Source organism: Drosophila simulans, chromosome 2L (assembly GCF_016746395.2).
Source record: "Drosophila simulans strain w501 chromosome 2L, Prin_Dsim_3.1, whole genome shotgun sequence".
NCBI lineage: Eukaryota > Metazoa > Arthropoda > Insecta > Diptera > Drosophilidae > Drosophila > Drosophila simulans.
Genome location: NC_052520.2, coordinates 8255795 through 8278188, shown reverse-complemented (window position 1 = coordinate 8278188; position 22394 = coordinate 8255795). Strand labels below are relative to the sequence as shown.

The 22394-nt window shown below is 41.5% G+C and overlaps 5 protein-coding genes across 7 annotated transcripts; 2 read left to right on the top strand and 3 right to left on the bottom strand.

Annotated features, from left to right (window-relative positions):
• Positions 1 to 1152: 1152 nt before the first annotated feature.
• LOC6731481 lies at positions 1153 to 4931 on the bottom strand. 2 transcript variants are annotated; one of them, XM_039291991.2, is made up of 3 exons: positions 4794 to 4931; positions 4177 to 4288; positions 1153 to 1771 (listed from the first exon to the last, which is right to left on the bottom strand). In XM_039291991.2, the coding sequence occupies exons 2-3, from the start codon at positions 4235 to 4237 to the stop codon at positions 1386 to 1388; spliced, it is 447 nt and encodes a 148-aa protein (XP_039147925.1). In that variant the 5' UTR covers positions 4238 to 4288; positions 4794 to 4931; the 3' UTR covers positions 1153 to 1385. The 2 variants fall into 2 exon arrangements, with proteins under 2 accessions (XP_039147925.1, XP_016024162.1); XM_016179780.3 differs by having other exon boundaries at positions 4177 to 4294; positions 4794 to 4930.
• A 3714-nt stretch (positions 4932 to 8645) lies between these two features.
• LOC6731480 lies at positions 8646 to 11962 on the top strand. Its single transcript, XM_016178639.3, has 4 exons — positions 8646 to 8947; positions 10909 to 11082; positions 11141 to 11532; positions 11595 to 11962. Exons 1-3 carry the CDS (start codon positions 8893 to 8895, stop codon positions 11353 to 11355), a joined length of 444 nt encoding a protein of 147 aa, XP_016024161.1. The 5' UTR covers positions 8646 to 8892; the 3' UTR covers positions 11356 to 11532; positions 11595 to 11962.
• A 702-nt stretch (positions 11963 to 12664) lies between these two features.
• On the bottom strand, positions 12665 to 13505 carry LOC6731479 (guanine nucleotide exchange factor MSS4 homolog). Its single transcript, XM_002078592.4, has 2 exons — positions 13290 to 13505; positions 12665 to 13232 (listed from the first exon to the last, which is right to left on the bottom strand). The coding sequence occupies exons 1-2, from the start codon at positions 13410 to 13412 to the stop codon at positions 12987 to 12989; spliced, it is 369 nt and encodes a 122-aa protein (XP_002078628.1). The 5' UTR covers positions 13413 to 13505; the 3' UTR covers positions 12665 to 12986.
• A 367-nt stretch (positions 13506 to 13872) lies between these two features.
• On the top strand, positions 13873 to 17020 carry LOC6731478 (protein mitoshell). Of its 2 annotated transcripts, XM_016178640.3 has the most exons (7): positions 13873 to 14025; positions 14127 to 14459; positions 14524 to 14758; positions 14860 to 15967; positions 16025 to 16171; positions 16255 to 16281; positions 16447 to 16580. In XM_016178640.3, the coding sequence occupies exons 2-6, from the start codon at positions 14171 to 14173 to the stop codon at positions 16264 to 16266; spliced, it is 1791 nt and encodes a 596-aa protein (XP_016024159.1). In that variant the 5' UTR covers positions 13873 to 14025; positions 14127 to 14170; the 3' UTR covers positions 16267 to 16281; positions 16447 to 16580. The 2 variants fall into 2 exon arrangements, with proteins under 2 accessions (XP_016024159.1, XP_016024160.1); XM_016178641.3 differs by lacking the exon at positions 16255 to 16281 and having other exon boundaries at positions 13874 to 14025; positions 16447 to 17020.
• LOC6731477 (ATP-binding cassette sub-family C member 10) lies at positions 16807 to 22334 on the bottom strand. Its single transcript, XM_016179779.3, has 5 exons — positions 21785 to 22334; positions 19493 to 21442; positions 18729 to 19429; positions 17699 to 18668; positions 16807 to 17629 (listed from the first exon to the last, which is right to left on the bottom strand). The coding sequence occupies exons 1-5, from the start codon at positions 22146 to 22148 to the stop codon at positions 17151 to 17153; spliced, it is 4464 nt and encodes a 1487-aa protein (XP_016024158.1). The 5' UTR covers positions 22149 to 22334; the 3' UTR covers positions 16807 to 17150.
• Between the last annotated feature and the right edge of the window lie 60 nt (positions 22335 to 22394).

Below are 22394 nucleotides of genomic sequence, written 5' to 3'. Positions count from 1 at the left end.
TTTAATATATGTTTAACCAACACTGTCTACACATCAAACAATTAAAGATATTGGGAAACCGTGAAAAAGTCAGTAACAAGCAGAAATAACAGTAATGAATGATTTGGGGAACGTTTTTGGCGAGGGCGCTCATTGAATTCAAAATCAATGTTTTTTATGTTGGCGCCACGCTGTCCACGAAAATAAAAGGAAGCCAACGACTGAGCAGACAGGAAGAAAGGCTGCCGATGAGCCTGGGCAGGACGGCAGGCGGAGGGGGGCGTGGCCGAACCAGTGAGCTGATGGCTGGATGGGCGGTGGGGGCGGGGCGGATGCTGTTGCTGTGGCAGTGGCAACAAGGCGCCACTCGGGCGGCAGAACGCACCCATAGACAAAAGCTGCAGAGCCATTTGAGCAGTTGAGCATTTGAGTTGGCGACGACAGAACACAAATGCTAACGCATGTAGGTCGACCAGAAGTTGTATTTGTATTTGTATGTGTATCTCCTTGCGCGTATCTGTGTGAGCGTGTTTTCACATCTATGTGTGTGTGTCTGCGAAGAACAAACAACAACGCTCTGCGGCGCATTAAAGTCAAATAAATGGGCGACACACCAAGAAATCAATTTATATGAAATTTAAGTTCAATCATATAAATTTAAAAAATATTTTAAAATTTTTAAAATATTTTTCAACTAAAAAGATTTGAAAATGACTTTTATGAAAGCAAAAAATCCTTCCCTTAACTAAAATTAACTACATATTTTCTTAATATTTACATAGGTATTATCTCAATAGTTGTTTTATACATTTGGAAGAACGTCCTCGTTTTTCGTTTTCAGTGTAATCCTGTGTTTGACTTAATGGGCCAACATGTCAGGGTTTCATGCTCATCCTCAACAATAAAACTAACAAAGTTGCCCTATTATTTTTGGCCTGCGTAGACAGTGACTTTGACTCTGGGCCACAAAACAATTTCTGCAGACATTTTGGCAGCAAGTAACAGGACGAGAGACAGAGATGGAGCACATGAAGTGGGAGCGAGACGGAGTGCGTGGGCGGGTCCTTGGTCAATTTAAGCGTTCGTCCTCCTCATTTGCCATGAAAAATTCGATTTTATACGATTGGCGACAAGTTCAGAATAAAAGAATGCAAATAAATTAAACTCCATAGATTTCTTTTAAATACGATGCTTATATTTTTATAGTAATTAAATACAAATACAGAATACAAGACTAAACGCGAAATAGCTGCCACGTATACATATCTAAATATGGCAAACAGCAAAGAACTTAGTGCAAAATATTTAAGACTTAGCTTAACCAGTTAGGATAAGGTACGTTTTGGATGCAGGAAACAGGATGCAGGATGCAGAATGCAGGAGCTGAAGGTGAGCTAATCGATGACCTAATGCCTGAGCATACTAGCCAATACCAGACTGACCACAGATCCAACCAGACTGTAGCCCAACTGGCGGACACCCAGCAGGGAGCTGGCTCCATTGCATCCCTCGTCGGGACAGGTGCAGATGATCTGCTTATAGCCCTCGTTGTCGGCGGTGAAGCACGCGTTTTGGATCTTCTCTGGAATGAAGCCACAGCTCCGCTCGATCCTGCGCTCGTCGTTCTGCTCGAAATTGATCACCGTCTTGCGGCAGAAGGCCACCTCGCCGCTGGGCGGGACGCAGTCCGTCAGGTACTGGTTGTCCCGCTGGGCACGAGGAGTGTTCACCACCAGGCCACCGCAATCCTCGTTGTCGTGCGAGTTGCACTGATGGCACCGAATGGCATTCACTGCAAGGACAAACCAAACAGATACGTTGATTAATTGTTTTTAGTTCGTAATGGTGTAGTATATTTAAAAACAGTTCCATGAATTAGTATACAAATTAATTTACTAATTAACTACTTTAGAAACTTCCAAATGGATGCATTTTGTATTCCGATTAGGTAGACCTCCGCTTTAATTAAACTACTTTTACCCTCGTCGACAGTAATTGGATACGTGCAGCCACTAATGGCATTCAAATGCCTCGCGATTCGCCCTTTTCAAAGTCCTCGTCACACTGACAGAAATTGTTTTATTAGCTCCACCCACTGCCACCCCAAAAAATAATAGGAAAAAAACACTCTGACTGACAAAGCGAGTCCTTTTCAACTGCAGTAACCTGAATAATTGCATGTCAACTGCTTGGGGCCAACAAATAAATGCCGAAACATCCAGACTTTGGCACGCAAACCGTCAAGAACTCAACAAAAACTGGGCCTAAATTGATGCGAAGTGCAGTAACCCTAACTAAGGCATATGGAAAATGCATTAAGAGCAATAGAAATGTATTACACAATAAATAAAATAAACAAATTTATGATTGAGCTAATAATAAATCTTTTGTTTCAAGCGTTTCTTACAAGTTTGTAATATCAGAAATTTCATAACCCTTCTTTAATTTTATATAGATTAATATAAATATAACTTGGATAGATATTAGGCCAACTTGCCGTATTAAATAAATAATTAGTTCATTTAAAATCTAGTCAAATTAGAAAATTATCCTTTCCTTCTCCTTGGTACGATTGCTCCTATTACCATATCAATTTTCCTTTCAGCTGATTTGACAGTCTCCATCCACTTTGGTTTGGAATACGATGGGTAAACTTGAAGCCGTCACTCAGAGGAGAATTTTCCCATTGAAACCGATGAAAAGAAAAACTACATTTGCCAAAGGGCAAGGACATGCTAAGTTGAAGGAACAGTAACCTGAAACTCGTTCTTGTAAACTCGAAATATGTCTGAGCTTTTGTCAGGATTACTAATGTATAACGTGGCGTATGAGTAATATTATAACACTTTGGTTACTACTAACTAACTGGCGCAATCAAACAAATCCAGGGCAGTGCAAACAAAAATTCAGTAATAAAAAGTCACCTGCCATAAAAATCTGTAGTTGGAGTAGTAGTAGTGAAAACTGAACTGAATTTGCATTTCTAGCATTTGCCATTTGCATTTTACATTTGTTGCATATTCATGCGGTTTAACAGTGAACTTGTGGGAAATGCGGAAAATCGGAAAAGCGGGAGGAAATCTCAACTGTTGCAACTTTTCGCCTGACAATTGTTCGCTAATGAAACGCGCTCTTCAGTTTGCCATGGAAAAGGTCGAGTGCTATTCACTCGCCGCTGGAATGCCCATAAACGTGCATATTTGCCCAACCGATTAATGGATCGAGGGTATATATATATATTCAATATAAACACACATATGTTCGCGTGCAAATACATTCAATATTATTTAACGCCATTTAATGTTCCCTTAACGAGTGAGTGCGAGTCGCCGAATTGCTTGGACAATCAATTTACTCCAAGCGGTGGATTACAAACGGATTCGGGCAATTGTGTGTGCGTGTGCGCATCGCGCGGATAATTAGTTTAAACTCTCGGATTTTTTAAAACAATTAATAGTTAGCCAGAAGTGATACGTAGAATGATGAGGTAATTGTCGCAAACACTGTGGGCATCGCTTAATTATTGAACGTACAAGGAAAATCAAAAAAGTTATAGCAAATACAATTTAACAAATAATAAATAAAGAAATAAAACATTTTATGATTTAACATTAACATTCAGTTAAGCAAATATTATTTTTAAAAATATTTAATATTAATTCATCATATCTTAGTACGATAAATCCGAATATCTAGTGCTATTCATTTAAGAAATCAATAAGTGTGGCCATTTATCATCATTTTTGAAATTCCCCTCATTTATGAACTTAGTATAGTTTTCTTTGCTTTAGAAAATAAAAACTGATCGATTTTTTGACGCTCAATTCGGTTAAACACTATTAAAATTGGCGCATGAATGGGCAGCATCAATTTTCTTGACAAGTTTTGGTGAGTCACGAATCAGTTTCCACCCCGCTGATTATATGGCTTCATGTTTTGTGGTTGGTTTGAATGATTTCAACTAGGGAAAAATCAATCAATTGGCGAAAAACCAATTTTGACAATCTCTAAAGTGTTGGCCAAACCAATTGGCCTTTTGTACGAAAATACATTGAAAGTGATTTTCAATTGATTAGCAAAACAAAAGCTAGCTGATTACTTTGAAACATAGAACACCACTTACACTGCAAATAATTCTAGCTTAGTGGTTATTATTATATTCCCATATCCATTTAACTGATAGATATAAAAACTTACCTGATAACAAATTGGCGGCCAAAACAAGGCACATGGCATAGACGTAGGTTGTGATTGCCATTTTGTGGTTTTTGGTTGCAGCTACTAGATTTCCAATAGAATTTTTCCAACGCTAATGCTGTAAGTAGTATTAGATTTTTCCTTTTAATTTATCAGATTTTTCTCTGTTTTTTTTTGCATTGAGGTTTGTTTGTAATTTGATTAGCGCTAAAAGCGGCGCATTGTTTAATTAGCATTGCTCTGGTAATATTAATAATCTATAATTCTTTGTATACTACTCTTATTTACACTCGTAAACCGGTATCAGAACGTGGCTATTAAACGTGACAAGTGCAAGTACTGTGCTGATGCAACTTTTGGATCTTTTAAAGATTTGAATATTCAACGAGGCGGATTGCAACAAGTAGCTGCGAATATGCAAATTTAATTTAACTGTTTTGAATAAATTTTGTGTGCACTAAGTGAGTTGTGCACAGTTCAGGGGATTCTCGATTAAATTACAAATAAATTCAAATTTGCTTTCTACTCATTACGAATTACAATGAGTTATCGAAGTCATTGAAAACACTGGTTTTTCACAAAAAATTTAAATCCTTTCAAAATGTAATTTCAATCACCTTTGTTATTTTCAATTAAATGCCAAACAACTCTTTATGATCTTTAGAAGTTACAGCACACAATTAAATTATTGTTGATTAATGCGAACGGACAACTGGACGCGAGCACCGTCGAGATGAATCTGAAAACTCGTATTTGACTTTTCGAAAAACGTTGATTTTTCAAAAAGCCAGCTCAGTGCGAACTGAGAGCCGAGCGGAGTGGCTTCGGGAGAGCGAAGAGAGCGAGATCGGCCCTAAAGCCAGCAAATGGAAAATATGTGAAAACTTCCGTCAGTCGATCGTCGTATTATATCAACATATGTACTCACATACATAAGTTATATACATATAAGTGCGTCTATATAGGGGGATGCTACACAAGGTAGTTTCCACGCCGCATTGATAAGCTCCAGCTTCGGTTGGTTTCAGCTTGGTTCTTAACCCGAATGCAAAACACAGTCCAAATGGAATCCACCGGCTTGAACCAGTTAGGTCCGAATTGTGACGTCACTCGCAAACAGCTCCAAAAAAAAAAGTAAATAAACAATGTATGTACTTTACTAGACATTGACCTGGCTTTTGAATACCCAGTTATTATGCCTATTAACAAAAGATATCCCTTGTTTAAGTAAAATTCCAATATGCAGCATAATATTGGTAGTATAAGCCAATAAAATGCCATAATGGCTAAATTTTATGACTTTACTTTATAATGTGAATTGTATAAAAACTGAAGAACAAATTACTTGGTATTTTCATAAAAAATAATAGCTAATTCATTTGCTAGGCTGAATTTTAAGCTCGGAAGTTCCTAATGAAATCTCGAATTCGGGCCAAGATGTCATTGGCTCTGCAATGTTTTCCTATCGAGTGATCGTTTTGGTTCCGGTGAGCTGGGTTTTTGCGATAGGAGCACGTTCTGACCGCCATAACATGGACTGTACGAGCTCCCTAGAACGGCAGTTCCTTATCAACGACGCTGATTAGTTAAAACTGGTTCGCACCTCCAAAAACTCAGCTGTGGTGGTTCGGTCTAGTCCGCATCGGTGACGAAGTCAGACTTTCGGACTCATCTTAATTGGGAAAATCAGTGGATTCGTCTTATCTCTCTTCTAGTTCAAGGCGGTACCAATTTCTTGACTCATCATTATAAGTTATAAATGTTGCCTGATGTTCGTAGCTGTGTAGTGCATTCATTAGGTGTCCGATTCTGCAAACAATGCAACTAATTTTTAATTTCCACGCTGCATTGTGTGGAGCGCCAAGCTAAACTGAATATACAAATTCCGCGCTCAGTTGCCGGTTTTAGCCAGTTTGAAGTGGTTCGTGGTCGAAAACAGCTCTCCATGAAAAGTGGAAAATTTCCTTAACTTATAGTGATTGTGTGGAAAATTTGGGAAATTCATTTTCCTATGTTATGGTAAACTCTACTGCTCATAAATTATGAAAGAGAATTTCTTTTTGCTTTGAAAAGTAGCAGCTAACAAACAAACTATACAAACTGATCTAAAAAATTTCAATTCTTCCTATTAATTTTTATTATTTATATATTATTTATACCTTCTTTCTTTTAAAATTTTGTTGTTTGTTTTATTGCACTTCTATTGCTAGTTATTGTTTGTTTAACTTCAAGTGTTTATATTCCCACCGATTGTAGAACCAATCTACTGCAAATTCAACGTGTAACTGAGGTCTGTGAATATGAGATCTTTGTCTTCAGCCAAATGGCATTGGGTTCGTATCGAAGTCAGAAATCGGAAATCAGCTGATCTGCTAGCATTATTGGGAGGTCAGCCTGGGATTCGTTTGAAACCCAAAAACAAACTGAGGCAAATGAGCCGATTCTTGTTTGCTGGAACCGGTTTGTCGATTTCTTTTTCTAACAAGTGATTTCTGGAAATGTATCTCTCCTGCTCGCGATTTCAATCGCCAGACTTCTTGATTAATTGCGCATAAAACACGAAATTAATGCGAAGTCACAAAACAGAAAAAAGTAAATAAATTAAACCTATTTTTTGGGGCTAATGCTCTAATTGAAACAAGGGGAAATTCTCAGGTTAAATAACCCATATTTTGTTAGAAGAGCTTTTAGTCGGTTCTTCAACTTATTAGACGCTACAGCTTAAAAGCTTAAGATTTCAAAGCTTCGCGTTTTAGTCGGGCTCAATGTTATTTAAATTTAAACAATTTGTTGCTTAATATGTTAGTCAACATTTTGATTATTCGTACTTTAACCCCAATCCAAAGCCAAAACTCTTTTCTTACTATCGCTATTTATAGTCGCAAGCATTATTTAATGCAATCAATTGAGGGACATCACACAGAGAAATATTTCATTTAAATATAATTTATTCATAAATTTTAAAAATGAGTAAAATACATAAAAAATTATATAGATAATTAAAAATATCTACTATAGTAATAAGGATTTTAAGTCAATTTAACTGTGCCAAAATATTTGAAAAGAAATTATGCAATTAAGTAAAACATAGAAAAAAGGGTAAACTTCGAATTGTAAAGAATGTTATACAATTTTTTTCAAGTGTAAGTACAAACGAGACTGGGAGCCAGGGTAACACAAATCTCCCAAAGGGCAATCTGCCCCCACGGATTCCTCAATTTCGCGCACTGATTGGGGCACAAAAGCCAGGCAAACCGATCTGCAAAAATATATGTACATATATAGTGCATATAGTGAGTGAAAGAGAGACTTAATTCAATTGACCAGCGTCTTGGGGCAGCAATTTGTGCGACTTTGTGATAAGCAACGTGGCTGGAGCTCCAAGAGGAAGCCTGCGATTAAGCTTAATTAATCCACCGGGCTGATTTCTGCTTCTACTGTGCGACTTCTCCGGCTGTTCGTTCACGTGCTCACGTCCTCCTGATCTCCGGCTGCGGATTGAGTGTCTGGACGCCTAGTTGAAATGGCGCTCAGGGTTATGAGTGGATGAGGCGGATAGTCCAGTGCACTGCCATCGGCTAATTGCAGGTTGTAATTGCGGCTACTTAAAAATACATAAATAAAATGTGAGCTGCCCAAATTAGAAGAAACAGAAGAGTAAGTGATTAAGTGCACATTATTTTAATACAATATGTAAAAATGTATATATTTCAAAACATTTCAAATGAAAATACATTATCTGCCATTTTAGTGACCTGTCCAGGGAGCACGATTAGCTTTTTAATATATTTGTTGTAACAAACATTTTAATAAGCTTAGCTTAGCTCATTTTCGAACTGACCTTTAACAGGCAAACAATTGATAGGCAATGTGCTGATTATTTGAGTTCCTCTTTTAATTTTAATTTTAAATTAGTTATTAGATAAGTAAATCAACGAAAATTGCTTAATAAAAAAAATCGATTTAATATAAAAACTGTTAATAAGTTTGTATTTCCCCTATATTATACATATAAAGAATTATTATTAAAGAATTATTATAATAACAATCGAAATAATTTATATTTTAATTATATCTTTGCTTTATATGTTTTGTAAAAAAGTACCAAAATATAATACAAATCTTTTGAAACCCCATCCCTGCAGACCAGTGTTGTTTGAGATACTTTTGCGGCCACACATTCGCATCTCCTGACTGCAAAAACACACGCACACACACACACACACACACACTATGAAAATCGCAAAGAGGACGCACACTCGAAAGCTTGGCGGCCAAAAGCTCTCTGGCTGCAAGCTAAAAACTGAAACCGAGTTTCAGGCTGGGATTGGGTCTTCCTCCCAGCGACCACTAACCACCAACCACCGACCGCATCCCACCACCCACCGCCAGCCGATGCGATCCGATTCGACTCATCCGCCCCGTGGGCTGGCCGTCCGCAATTCGTGTTCCGTGGTACATTTGTCGAGTGCGGCTGCTGCTTCGCCCAGTCGTTTGCCGTTTGTCAACCGTTAGCCAGCGTTTGCCGTGAGCGCTAGTTTCTTGCAAGGAATTTATATATATATATTAATATATATATCAAGTAGAAGCAAGTGATAGCAACTGAAGCTGAATCCGCAAAATCGGTGTATAAAGTCGTCGCCAGAAACCCAAAATAGTTCAACTAATATTATTTAGTGTTCAGCTAAAAAGTGTTTCAAGCATATTTCAACAAAAATGCAGTACATCTATGTGATTAGTGCGCTGATTTTGGCCATCGCCGTGCAGCAAGGTAAAAGGATTTAAGTCAACGGACTTCCGACGCGACGCGCTTACACCGATTACATAACGGAAGATATGATATGGATGGGCGAAACGAGGAAGGGGAGGGGCTGTTTCCTGGGGGCGTTGGGCAAATTGGGAGAGCTCGTGGCGTCAGGACGGCGCCACAGTCAAAAGGCCAGAGTATCTGGAGTATCCAGAGTAGCCGGTCGTCGTGGCGCCTTTTTGTCCAACCCGCTGAGTAATATTTGCATTCAATAGATATGTGTGTATGTATGTATGTACATATACTTTGGGTGTTGTGAGCTCTCTCTCTTTTCGAGGAGCAAACTTTTTTCTCTACTTCAGTTGTTGGCTCTCTGCCACAGCTTTTTTCCTGAGCTGGGGAAAAAACGGAAATATGAGAAGGATGTGGAGGGGGAGCAGGAGGAGATTTCACTGGGTTCCTGGCACGTTGACATCTCTCAATTAAAACAGATAATAATTAGCACACAGTGTACTATGCTTTCGCAAAGGATAATTGCGAGAAACTGGATGTAGCTCCAAGTTTTTCCTTCCTCCTTTTAAGTTTTCCCACATATGTATGTGTGTGTGTGTGTATGTGCAAGGATTATGTAGGACATGCGCACTCTATTTGGTTAAAGGTCCTGGGGGCCAATTGCAGTTACCCGATATACCCAAAACCAAAATCCGCTCAGCGACTTATATAAAAATAAATTTAATTACTGTTTCATAAGGAAACTTAAAACTTTTAAGGAAAATTTTAACTTTCTGTCTGGAAATTCCTGTATATAAGTATGCATAACCATATTTTTCGCGTTCTATGCAATTCAATCAATGCAATTGACGACTATTTATAGACTTTAATAAACCTTAATTGGTCAAGACTAAGTGTAAACAGTGGAAAGCGTATGTATTTCTATGAAAACTTGTTGGAAAAAGGGTTGCAAGAGCATATGTCTCATATTTAATAAACACATCCAAAATATTAGTTAGTTTTGAAACTTTATAATTATATGTGATAACACTCCATATGTCTATGAATCATCTTCGTTACTTTCCTATAGAATATTGCAATCCTTTGTCGCCATGAGCTTCCAGCTCTTAGAGTATCTAGACCAGCCCCGTGGAGTGTTTCATCTTACAGAGGACCTTTTCCCATTGTTCTCAAGCATCTTCGCCCCGAAGTAGGCAGCACATTCTTTTCCGCCCTGCTTATGTAACCCAAATGGACGCAGAATAATAGACAGTAGTAGTGGGCGGTGGCGGCGAGGTGAGGCAAAGTTATTCGAGTCCATTAGCAATGTCGATGGCTCAATTAGCAAGGCACTCCTAAGAGCCTCGCAGTCTGGCACTAATGGAGGCGTCGATGGAACCGCTGGCATCACTAGCATCTCCATGATATTGTGCCACTTTTGGCACAGCGTGAGGCAAAAGCGCATCGCAGGTTGCACACATGTGTTTCCACGGCGGAGCAGGTGGCATACCCATTCTGGCGGACATTTCCAGTTCGTACATACATATGTACATATATTCGGAAAATTAAATAATGCGAATCTCGTGTCGCGCACGACCTTAAATTCAATTTAGCTGAACGGTACACAAGTAATCACTAGCCGCAGCGATCTCTTTATATCGCATTTGTTTACACGCTTGTTTCTTTCAGATTCGCTTGTTTTGTGAAACTATTAAGGTTAAGCATATGCTGCTGCCAATGGAAATTTTCTAATTGGCATTAACTATGGCTTTGTGTCCATTAGGCGAAAGATTGCAAGTGGGGTAAAAAAAAAAAGGAAGAAAAAGGAAACTAATGGAATGGAAATATGCACTCAAGATGCACAAATGCAATTACAATTAAGGAAACGCTTTGCAGGGACACTAAATAAGAACTAACTGGGGAAAATCTTAGATACTGAGATAGTTTTCTTGATACATTATTTAAATTTATCCTAAATAACTTCATCGTTTCAGGATATGCCATCAAGTGCTTTGTCTGCAACAGCCACAAAGACGCCAACTGTGCGCTGGACATACCGCCGGACAATCTGCTGAAGGACTGCGATGAGCAGTACTCGTCCCGCGGCAAGGGGATTCCCACGTACTGCCGCAAGATTACGCAGATCATCGAGTTCTCGGTGAACAGCCGTGAGTAGAACAATGTGATTGGATGATAGTCTAGATAATGACAACAATCGCATTGCAGTGCCTCCGGATAGCCGTGTGATTAGGACCTGTGCCTATCAGAACCAGACCTCCACCAACTATTGCTATCAGCGTGCCGGTTTTGGTGGTCGGCAGGTGGTCTGCTCCTGCGATACGGATAACTGCAACGGAGCCGGAGCGATGGGCGCATCGGCGGTGGGCGTGGCAGCCATGGTGGGCCTCCTGCTGAGCGCCCGTCAGTATCTGCAGCGTTAAGGACGAGAATCGAGGGTGTCCCTCAGTTGTTTTTGTTTGTTTTATCGATGCATCCACCCAGTTTTTCTTTCGTATTGCTGCTGCTGACTCTTTGACTTCTGTGACACTTTCACCGCTTTCTCCCGCCCCCCTTCACATCATTAACAAGGTCCACTCGCAGAGCTGCTCCAGAGCCAGGTAATACATGGAATCCAACGTAATCTAAATGAAATCTTATAGTTAATATTATATATTTTCAGCTCTGGCCCAGCCTGATTTTGTAACATTTTTTGAATGGAGAACCGTAAAAGCTTTATACAAAGTATTAAATAATAACATAATTCCCTAACTAGAAGTGTATATAAAAAACCAAAGAGAGCATGTAAACAATTGGCCAATATAATCGTTCAAATCTTTTTACATTAACAGGCATTTTGCAACTAACGTATTAAACGAAATCAAGGAAAATAACGAATAAATAAAACTAAACCCTACCGCAGTTGAAAGTATTAAACAAATCGAAAATAACGAATAAGTCAAAGATGGCCACAAAGCTAACGATGTTAAAATTTAAGGCTACCCACAAAATAAAAGTAGTACATAATAAATGTTAACACTCTTCGCCTAAGTTTGTCTATTTTTATTTAACACAAGACTCGAACTAAATTTCGGCAATAGCTAACATTAAAAAATTTAAACAATTTTAACCTAATGCTCAACGAGGCGAACACTTCATAGAATAATTAGCAAGCAATTGGGTTGAAGGTCGTCCCTGGATAACCCAAAATGATAGTTGTGACACGCTTAGGGGCGACGACCACGCCCAGCCCACATCTCCGCACTCCCGAGGGGAAAACACTCGTTGTTGTAACCAACTGCCAAAAAGGATAACTTTGAAGTCGTTTCATCTACCGCATAGGCACCACCACCCAGCAATGAGAAAATGAATACCAAACTATTGGGATTTCCAGTAGGGGAAACACCAATGAAACCTTTTGTCCAAAGTAGCAAATAATTGCAGATTGCAGTATCAATGAAATACATTAAAACGTTACACAAACCGAAGCAACAAATACATTGTTTTTAGTTCTTTTAGCAAAATAACAGTTTATAGTAAAAATTTTTTTAGTTAAGAATCTCCTCTTAAATGCAATATTTGTAATGCAATAAAATTGTAAAATGTTTAAAGTGAAAAACAATAAATATGAATACAAAAGAGCGATGTTTTTAATGACCAGGGGTCAGTGTGAAGAGGGTAAAGTTTTTTGGGATTTAAAAACGAAAGTTTTAACGATTAATTAAATAATTACTAATTTAAAATGCTTGCACAATCATTTGCTAACCAGGCACGCTAAAACGTTTTATTTCGCTTAAATCTAAACTCGACAAACTAGGCCTCCAATTTCACGGATTTTCAGCGAATTCGCTTGCCAAACTTTACTAAAAGCATAGATACTTGAGGTAACTAGAGGATGCTAGTGTACAAATAGTACATGTTCAAGGAAATACTCAATTACTTCACCCTAACTAAATACAAAAAAAATCGCTTCTATTCCGTAGCCAGGAAAACTGATTCATTAAAGATAAGCGGACAAGTGGCATGATAAAATGGATTGCAAGAGACTGGACACACGTTTTTAGCATCGCTGCAGCTAGTTGTCCTTGTGCACCACCCTCTTGAGGGCCAGGTAGCAGTGGCGGGTGCTCAGATCATGGTAGCCCACGGGTCCTCGCTCGCAGTCCGCGCAAACCAGGAACTTTCTGCCGTCCACCGTATTGGAGAAGCCGATGTTCTCGAACGTCATCATGTCCTTGACCAGCCAGAAGTCCTTCAGTGGCTCGCTGTTAAGGCTGTCCGCCGTTCGATCCTGCTTCTGCATCATCAGCGGCACATCCACCTGGCCGCAAAGAAACGTAAACAATTGGATTGCTTGCACAGTCAGAAGGGCACTTACCTCCTCCTGATTGTAGGTGCCCTCTTGGGCTTTCAGCATCAAGCTGTTGCAAAACTGGCAGCGCACATTTGATTTGTTTTTCCCATCGGTGATTTGCTCGCTAAAATCAGCTTCCTCTGTCATTTTTTGTGGAACTATCTTAAATTGGCACCAAATGCATAAAATGTAATCAGTTGATCCCCAAGCAGGCGCTTTACAACACTGTCTCGTTTAGTGGTCACATTGTCTCGTTATCGATAGACAATACTTATCGCCGCCGTTAAGACACAAAATTCAAAAAAGGGGTTTCCGTTCTTACCAACAATAGTGGGTAATATAAGTAAAAACACCAAAATGAGGAATATCTACTGTGTTAAACAGAATTTTACTTCATTAAAACGCTTTTAAACTTTAAAATTATCTTTATCTTCTCATTATTTTATCACAATCATCACAATGATTCGCCCAAATATAATAATAGAGCCTATAATCTATGTCAAACTATGAGATGGCTATCTTAATACCCTGTAAAAATATTGTCACTCAACTCCATCCCAGAGCTTTGGTCCTACTAAAAGCATGCGATAATAGAATTGAAAGGCGATAGCCTTTTCGATTGATTGGCAACTCTGATGAACGTTTTGAAAAGAATTTCCTTTTCTGTCCTGAATCCCTAGAGAGCAGACGTCTCTTACTTTTAGTGAAATATTCGGCACCTGCCACTGTGTAGTTAGGGAATACCAACACTTCAGACCGTGTAAGTTGCCACAGTGACTCGACAAAATCCACACGTGATTCGGATAGGATAACCTAAAAATCGAGAAACAAATTCTGAGCATTTTTGTTTGCTTTCGCCAGTTTTTTTTTTATTCAGATTTAGAACCCAACATCCAGGAAGGATCATGAACATACCCATTTACCAAGTGCCCTCGGTGACCATGCAGTCGCTGCACCAGCAATCTTTGTACCAGCAAACCTATTTGGATCGCAATCGCATGGTCACCGATGTATTTGTGCAGGAACACGTTTCGCAGAGCTCTTGGTCAATGGCCGGTTCATCGGCTGTTTTTATACCAGGCCCCATTATGACCGGTAGTACCCATGGACACTGCCATCATAGCGCGACTGTATGTCCTCCATTTGCGGCCTATATGCCCTTTCCGGGCATGCAGTACTATGCGGCAAGCTCAGGTGAGTACTGTTTACCACTATTGTTTTTGTCCGCTATTCATTGCGTACCACCACCTCCCTCCAGCCACGATGAACGCCTATGGCCATAATCAGGTGTATTCTTCTCGTGCTTCGGCCTCCGTCGGTTTCTATTTGCCACAGTACAATGCAAGCTGCAATCATGTACAGCCGAAAAAGACATTCTGTGCGGCTCAAACGCAGACCCAGGAGCCGGTTAGGACCAGTTGCGATGTGGGCACCCAGGTGGATTTGGATGCTGAAGAATTACGTTTGGAGGCTAGGAAGCCAAAACCAGAAAGGTAAGTCTAAATCCTCTTAAAAAACTATAATATACTAGCATTGTTTGCATTAATAGAGTAATTTTGTATTAAGACTTAAAAATAATAATAAAACGTTTCAGTGTTGTTCCTGAAGAATCGAGCATTAGTTCATTGGAAAGCGGCGCAGGCGATGGTTTGGGAGTCCAAAGAACGCTGCGCAACTCGGAGATAAAGCTGCTGGAGCAGCGCCTCCATGATATTACCAGAGTTTCACTGCATGGCAGTGAGATAGCCGAACGCCTGGCCAATGCCCATCACCATCGTCCGTGCTTCAAGAAGATCGATACACTGTGTGCCCGCCTGAAGCAGGATCTCCTGCGTCCGGATGGCGTGCTGCCAAATATAAACTCACAGGGCATTGCTTGGGCCGTTAAGGATTTCATATTCGTCTTCACCCGCATTGTAAATGCCTGGGTCATACTGAAGGGCTACGTGTATAACACTCCCGATGCTTTGAACAAGATTAAAGATGAGCTACCGATGGGCTTTATGGCTTCCTTTGATTCTTGGCAGGTCGCGACCCTGTCCATCGTTAAGATGATTATAAAATCCTTTGTAAATCTGGATGAGCTGCTGCAGAAGCAGAAAAACAGCTTTACCGGAAAGGATGGGGCTCCAATTAACCAAAGCAATAGCATCTCTCTAAGAAGTTTTATAGATAGCAACGATAGCAGCGGCTTGGGACAGAAGTGCCTGGGCACAACTACTGGACACGGCCCCAGTGCCTTTAGTACACCGCATACTCAAATACCGAATGCAGTTTCAAAAGGCCAAGAGCCCCCTTCATCTGCACTTTACAAACCGAAATGTGCATTAAATCTGAACTATCTGTACACCATGATTGAGGATTCGGAGGAAACTCAACGCCATGTAGATGCCAATGGTACTTATCTGAAGACCGGAACGTATCAACCACTGCAAAAGGAGTCGAAGCCACTGGAGATGCCGCCAGCAAAGCCAATGGAGCGGAATGCTACCCAAAAGGCTTTGCCATCTCAAGAGATTCCTAACGCTTCAACTCCGAAATCATCTCCACAGTCGGAGCGTCCGCAAGATGTGAGGGCGTACACGAATCCATTTAGCGCTATCGGAAAAGAGATTACCCGGCAGCTGTACGAGTTCAGTGACCGTGTCATGCAGCTGAAAAACTTGGAGCGCTTCTTTAAGAAGCAGTTCACTCGCAACTATGTCAGTTATCTTTGTTAAGTTCCCCACAGCTGCCCATTAATTGAACTACCATTTTAGTACCCAAATTTCTATCAGCATTGCCAGGATGATTTTATAGACGTGCGTGCCATTATTATGCGGTGCGAGAATTCCACGTACCATCACATTTATCAGGCTATCCATGATCTGCGCCGGATCATCTTTACGGTGCGCTGTTACCTTCAGGTATTGGCTTGATTCCATGCAACCGTCTGTTACACTCTATACAACTTTTTATTTTTGAATGCCATCCGCTGCTGCATTTATAGGTCAAGGAGTAAGGTATCCAATCCAAGGTATCAGTATGAGTGGGCCATTTAATGAACTAATGCACTAATCACTGGTCTCATTCGGGCACTAATCTCATATATAACCTATTAACCATATCACCAATTAACTATTCACCACTTGTGCACAACCAGCAAAGCGCATTACTAATAATGATTTTATGATTATCCCAGATGTACTCGGACGAGAACCTACTCTACTACATCGATCTCTACGAGCGCTCTGTGAACGACATGCTGTCCAAGCCGCCACACTATCCCAACCAGTATGATCACATCATGGGCAGGCCAGGCGAAAAGCTCTTCAACTTTGAAATCTAAGTGAAACAGTATTGACATTGTGATCATCAACTGAGATTTAAGCGAATTATCCCGCTTATTTAGCATTTACACGCGTGGGTGGGTTAAGTAGATTCATTTAATTTCGAAATCAATTAGACAGACCACAAAGAACTAAGCCAAATTTTGAAAAATCCATAATTTAATGTTAATTGACTGAAAATAGTTTTAAATCCGATTCATCAATACCATAACTCCCGTTCTTTGGTCGCAACATTTATTCAGCATGTAATTCATACAGGTCTTATATTTTATAATGTAGTATTTATAACATCTTTTTTTGTACACATTGTACGGATCTAACTGCATTTTGTTAAATTCACTACAAAAATGGCATGTCAATCAAATTTAAATTTGTACAATTAAATAAAAATCGCGAAGTGATGCTAGATCTCATCAAATTTCATAATTTCGAATGTAACTCAAAATGGAATCCTTAGTTAGGAACACAAGTATAATATAAATTAAACAGAACAATAAATAAAATTGCATAACAATTGACTTATATACAATTGGTAGTTAATAATCGTTACTTAGTGCTAATTCGATCTGATAAATTCCCCTGGATTGATGTCCTGCGCCAATAGCATGCCATAAAAAATAGTTGAGCTATCGGATGCCAGGCTTTGGGGATTGCCTTCCTCACAAATCCGTCCATCATCCAGCACTATTATGCGATCCATGGCGTGCAGTCCTCGCAGGCGGTGTGCGATGAAGAGGAGCGTGCAACTCTTGAAGGCATTTCTTAAAGCCTGCTGAATGCTCAGATCAGATTCGTCGTCTAAGTTCGAGGTGCCCTCGTCGATGGCCACCACCTTGGCGTTTTTCAGCAGGGCCCTGGCCAAACAAAGAAGTTGCCTTTGACCGGCGGATAGGTTGTTGCCACATGTCTCAACTTTTCCATCCAATCCGCCCAGCTGCTGAACGAGCAGTGTGGCCGCTGCAGAGTTCTTAATGGCATGCCAGATCTCCGAGTCGTAGAAACCATGACGCGGATCCAGATTTTCCCGCACGGTGCCTGAGGAATGGTGTAAATATGTTTTTTAGTTTCTACTACGAGTTCATATTCAAAAATCGTTATACTGACCTTCAAAGAGGAAGGGCTCCTGAGTGATAACTCCTATTCGTTCCCTGAGCACACTCAAAGGCAATGTTTTTAGATTCACCTGATCCAATCGAATCTCTCCGTGCGACAATGGTGCCACCCGCAGTAGTGCAGCCAAGACAGACGTTTTACCAGCTCCAGTGCGTCCAACGATGCCAATCCGCTCGAAGGCTTCGGTTTGAAAGGTTATACCTCTCAAAGCCGGCGCCAAGTGCTCTCTGTAGCTTAGTTGGACTTCCCGAAAACTTAGAACTCCTTGGGTAGGCCATCCAAAAGGAGGCTCAGCACTTCCGGATGCATTCTGCTCTTCCTCCAGCTGCAGATACTGATCTATACGCTCAACTGCGACCAATTCCTGCTCTGTTTCAGCCACAGCATGAAGTAGATCTCCCAATTGACCAGTTATGGACAGAGCATAGGAGATGCATAGACCCACCAAGCCAGGATTCGTTGTGTGAGAGGCTGTAATGGCAGCCAGAAGACCGGCTCCTCCGACAAGTAGCGTTCCCAGCAACTGAAGTCGCAGAGCTAGCCATTGTTGTGCAGCCGACTGTGTCAACTGGGCCTTTATGCTCTCCTCGAGTTTCACTTGGAAATCCCGTTGAAATCTCGGACTAGCTCGCATACTCCTTATTGTCGTCAAGCCCTGCAGAGTCTCCGTAAAATGAGTGTAAAGCGGTGACATTGCATTGCTCGATAATCGTTTGATGTCCCTGGAGGCGTGCCGATATCGCTGCTGTAAGCTTAGGTAAATGGGCACCATGGGTATAATCACCAATCCCAGCCAAGGCATCGCATATAGGCTGACACAGAGAGCTCCTACTAAGCCAGCAAGTTGCGCCAATAGAATATTCAAAATGAATGGCAGCGAATCGTCCACAGTGTTGGTGTCGGATGAGAAACGGTTCAGTATGCGTCCCACTGAGGTGATGTCAAAGAAGTTGAATTTGGCCTAAAATATGGGTTTGTATTAAACGTTTTCTTTAGATAATTAAGCTCAGTAGCTACTTACAAACATGACTTTCTTTAATAGCTTTTCGTGCATAAAGATGGCCGCTTTTATTCCAGCGTAGGCAAACAGAAACGCCCTGGCCAAAGTCACCAAGGAATTGCTCACAGCAATGGCGGTGAAAATGCTCAAATAGAACTTTGTTGTGTGTCCAGACTCTGTTTCATTGCCCACTGACGGTCGCATAAGAATGTGATCTAGGGATGTGTCGTTCTTGTGGGGATCCAAGGTTGTTTCGGTGACCCAATAAGCCAGCCAGGCATCACTTAAGTTCCGTGTCAATTGCATGAGGACTACTGATAGCAAAACAGTAAATGCCAGTGGGGAAGTCACTGCCTTCCAGTAGCATGTAAAAACGTTTCCAGAAAGATGCCCGAACTCCCTTGATTCTTCCAAAAGCAGACTATCCACACTCTTTTTGTCGTCCTGGTTGGATAACTCCACCGAACGTCGCCTGGCTGTTGGTTCCTGCTCATCGTCCGCATCTTCATCCAGGCTCAAGTCGATGCTCTGGGTCATGTATTCACTCGGAAGGAGTTGACCATCCTTCACCTGAAGAATCTGATTGGCGTGGAAAAACAATTGAATATTTCGTGTGACCACAATGCGCGTTTTGTGCTTAAGAAGTCGCAGGATACAGTGCTTAATGATATGCCTGGCCACATGGGCATCCAAGGAGGAGAGCACGTCGTCCAGGAGGTAAACTATGAATAGAATATGATATTAAATTAGTTGGAAACTAGAAAACATATCCAAGAAATACTAACCCTTTTTATCTTGATAAACCGCTCTTGCCAGTGCAACTCTGGCTCTCTGGCCTCCCGAAAGTGTTCTTCCATTCTCACCGACACCGACAAGATCACCTCCAAGGATTTGGAGATCCTCCTCCAAAGCGCAGGCATGCAAAACAGTTTTATACCACTGTTCGTCAAACTGGGCGCCCCAAACGATGTTATCCCTGATAGTGCCCCTTTGGAGCCATGGTGACTGGGGCACGTAACCAAATCCAGTGGTCAGTTCCTGGACGCACACCTCGCCATCGGTGCACTGCAGATTGGCCACAATGGCAGAAAGAAAGCTACTCTTACCACCACCCACAGGTCCTTCGATGCACACAAGCTGTCCCGCCTTTATGTCCACATTTATATCCTTCATGCGGAAAGGAGTTGGAGATGTCTGTTCTTCGCTATCATGACAGAAACTGGCGCACTTCATCTGCAGCACACTGGCTTTTGGAGCATCCAAAGGCGCATCATCTCCTGCTCCAGATCCCCCGCTTCCTCTCATTATGGGATTATAGTACGATGAATAATCCAAATTGGGCACATCCATCAATTGTTGAACTCTCTTAATGGAAACCCAGGCTTCAATTAAACCATTGAGCACCCATGGAAAGGCATTCAATGGTCCAATGAGCATATAGAGCAAGGCAACGCTGGTATACGTGGTAGAAGCTATCAACTGATTTCCCATTAGTACGGATACGCCAAAGGTGAGCAGGCACATAAGCACGGGAGTGGTGGCCCAAAAGTAAACGCACATGGCATCCAGATATTTCCTCTTCGATAAAAATCGCAGCTCCTCCTGGCGGAGTCCTCGTATCTTTGTTATGAATATGTCCTCCCAGGCATTGATCTTGATTTGCTTGGCTCCTTGCATTGTTTCCGTCGTGGCAGATAACCTTGCATCCTTGGCCGTCATCAGACCACTTGAAAATATGCCAATCCTCTTGGCCAGCCATCTATTAATTGGAATCAGAAGAGCAGCGAATATTACTCCCGCCAGAAAGGCTGCTCCTAGTTGAAGATACAGCAAGTACAATGTGGTAAACAGCTTGAAGGGAATGCTCCAGAAGAAGTGAAAACTTATGCAGGAGTTCACAATCCTATCCGTATCCGTTGACATAAGATTTAGCAAATCTGGCTTGGATTCCTTCAAGCCTCTCGCCTCCAGTGCTTTCCTGTATATGGAGTTGACCACTCCCACTCGCATTTTCATCGAAACCATGGCCATGCGCCAGTCGAAGTGTGTGGCACACACAGCCGACAGCAATGTGCTGCCGAATAGACCCAAGGCATAATAATAAACTTGATTGGGATCTGTGTGATCCTGTCGGAGTAGTCCTCCGAGCAGTAGAGGTCCAGCAAATCCACTCAAGTCGGCGATCAATCGAAGGATTCCAATAAGGTAAAACTCCACACCGAAGCATCTATGCAGTGCTCTCCATAAACTTTGCGATTGCGAAAGAGCCAAGTGCAATTTCTCGCTTAGTCGTGTAATGTTTAGGGCGTCTGGAAGATCAAATAGATCCTCAATCTTTCTCAGCTTTCCAGCCACTCCTTTCAAGATTAGGGGTTGAACCCAGTGGAAGAGGAAACGCGATCCCAAATTGGCTTCGTCCTGGGCATGACCCAAGTGGCTCTCATTCAGATCGAATTGAAAATAGGTATATCGCTGGGATAGCAGGGCCTCATCCTCTCTGGCAGAAGCTCCTGATCTGGGCAAATTGGAGTAAACAGCACTTCCTTTTGGTATTAAAGTGGCTCCAAACAGGAGATCGCAGACCAACGTGGCCAAGCTCCAGGGCCACCAGTTAAAGTGCCGACTTGTCCGCAGCCAGACTGCATCCAAAACCACTACTGTGAGCCAAACGACATTGATTAGCAGCGATCCCCGATGACTAAGCTCTCCATATTGACGGGCTGTCAGTAGGAAACCTGTGGGTGGGGGAGGAACAGGAAAACTGATTAGCGAAGGGGTCATAAATTATTGTTTGTAGACTTATCATTTTATTGCAGAATACTACTTTTCTGTAGTTTTCTACTTTTTTTCTCCTATTTAACAGACAACAGAAAACGCCTTTTGTGCAAATAAACGTGCCATAAAGTTAAAAAGTTTTAAGCATTAAACTGATAAGGAATTACATATTTGTATTTGATAAAAAGAAAGTCGGATATACAATCGCAGCCCCTAAAAGGGAAACCCGGAACGTGCCCGCATATGCACCTAAGATATTGAATCGATGTAAACCCCCGGAGAGAGGAAAACCGCACACTCACCGCTGTGAACCACCCACATAATGCATTCGGCACTGACAACCAGCAGATCCGCCGCAAACAGTTCAATGCCCTGCTGGTGGAAGGCGAACACCTTGGCTACCGGTAGCAGGGCCAGTACTATGGCCAGGAAGGTACGGATCCAAAGCATACGCAGTTGCAATCCATTGCGGACGACGGGTCGTGACTGATTGCCGAAATTGTAGGCGGATATGGCGGCGAAGACCGTGTACACGGGTAGCTGGAGCAGGATCTCCTGGAAACAGGGCAGCAGATCGTTGGTCTCGTTGGCGAACGGCTTCAGTCCCGTGGGACAGAACTGCGTCCAGTTCCAGGCAAAATCGCCCCAGTCCACCACCGACGACATCTCGATCGAAATCTTTGATGGATTCTTCGGTCTTCCGCTAGACTTGCTCAGTTAGTCATCGCTGCCTGCACATTTGCACCACTGAACCACCGAATGGCGTTAAACAAAGCGATAAACACAACAATTGGACCTCAGATAAAGTTCGTAATGAAAATACAGCCGCTATGTGTAGCCGCAGGGTTGCCAACTATCAAAAGGGTGATAAAATTCGTCGAACGGTTTTCTTTTTCGTCTTTTGTTTTGAAT

What these genes read in the sequence shown, in the direction of transcription:
- LOC6731481 (XM_039291991.2), bottom strand. Translation starts at nt 4,237, where the DNA reads ATGGCAATCACAACCTACGTCTATGCCATGTGCCTTGTTTTGGCCGCC. An exon ending in GGCCGCCAATTTGTTATCAG is followed by an intron (nt 1,772 to 4,176) that starts GTAAGTTTTTAT and finishes TTGTCCTTGCAG; the next exon opens with TGAATGCCATTCGGTGCCAT.
- LOC6731480 (XM_016178639.3), top strand. Translation starts at nt 8,893, where the DNA reads ATGCAGTACATCTATGTGATTAGTGCGCTGATTTTGGCCATCGCCGTG. An exon ending in GGCCATCGCCGTGCAGCAAG is followed by an intron (nt 8,948 to 10,908) that starts GTAAAAGGATTT and finishes TCATCGTTTCAG; the next exon opens with GATATGCCATCAAGTGCTTT. An exon ending in CGAGTTCTCGGTGAACAGCC is followed by an intron (nt 11,083 to 11,140) that starts GTGAGTAGAACA and finishes ATCGCATTGCAG; the next exon opens with TGCCTCCGGATAGCCGTGTG.
- LOC6731479 (XM_002078592.4), bottom strand. Translation starts at nt 13,412, where the DNA reads ATGACAGAGGAAGCTGATTTTAGCGAGCAAATCACCGATGGGAAAAAC. An exon ending in GCACCTACAATCAGGAGGAG is followed by an intron (nt 13,233 to 13,289) that starts GTAAGTGCCCTT and finishes CTTTGCGGCCAG; the next exon opens with GTGGATGTGCCGCTGATGAT.
- LOC6731478 (XM_016178641.3), top strand. Translation starts at nt 14,171, where the DNA reads ATGAACATACCCATTTACCAAGTGCCCTCGGTGACCATGCAGTCGCTG. An exon ending in AGGAAGCCAAAACCAGAAAG is followed by an intron (nt 14,759 to 14,859) that starts GTAAGTCTAAAT and finishes AAAACGTTTCAG; the next exon opens with TGTTGTTCCTGAAGAATCGA. An exon ending in AGCAGTTCACTCGCAACTAT is followed by an intron (nt 15,968 to 16,024) that starts GTCAGTTATCTT and finishes CTACCATTTTAG; the next exon opens with TACCCAAATTTCTATCAGCA.
- LOC6731477 (XM_016179779.3), bottom strand. Translation starts at nt 22,148, where the DNA reads ATGTCGTCGGTGGTGGACTGGGGCGATTTTGCCTGGAACTGGACGCAG. An exon ending in TATTAAAGAAAGTCATGTTT is followed by an intron (nt 18,669 to 18,728) that starts GTAAGTAGCTAC and finishes CCCATATTTTAG; the next exon opens with GCCAAATTCAACTTCTTTGA. An exon ending in GGAGCCCTTCCTCTTTGAAG is followed by an intron (nt 17,630 to 17,698) that starts GTCAGTATAACG and finishes ACCATTCCTCAG; the next exon opens with GCACCGTGCGGGAAAATCTG.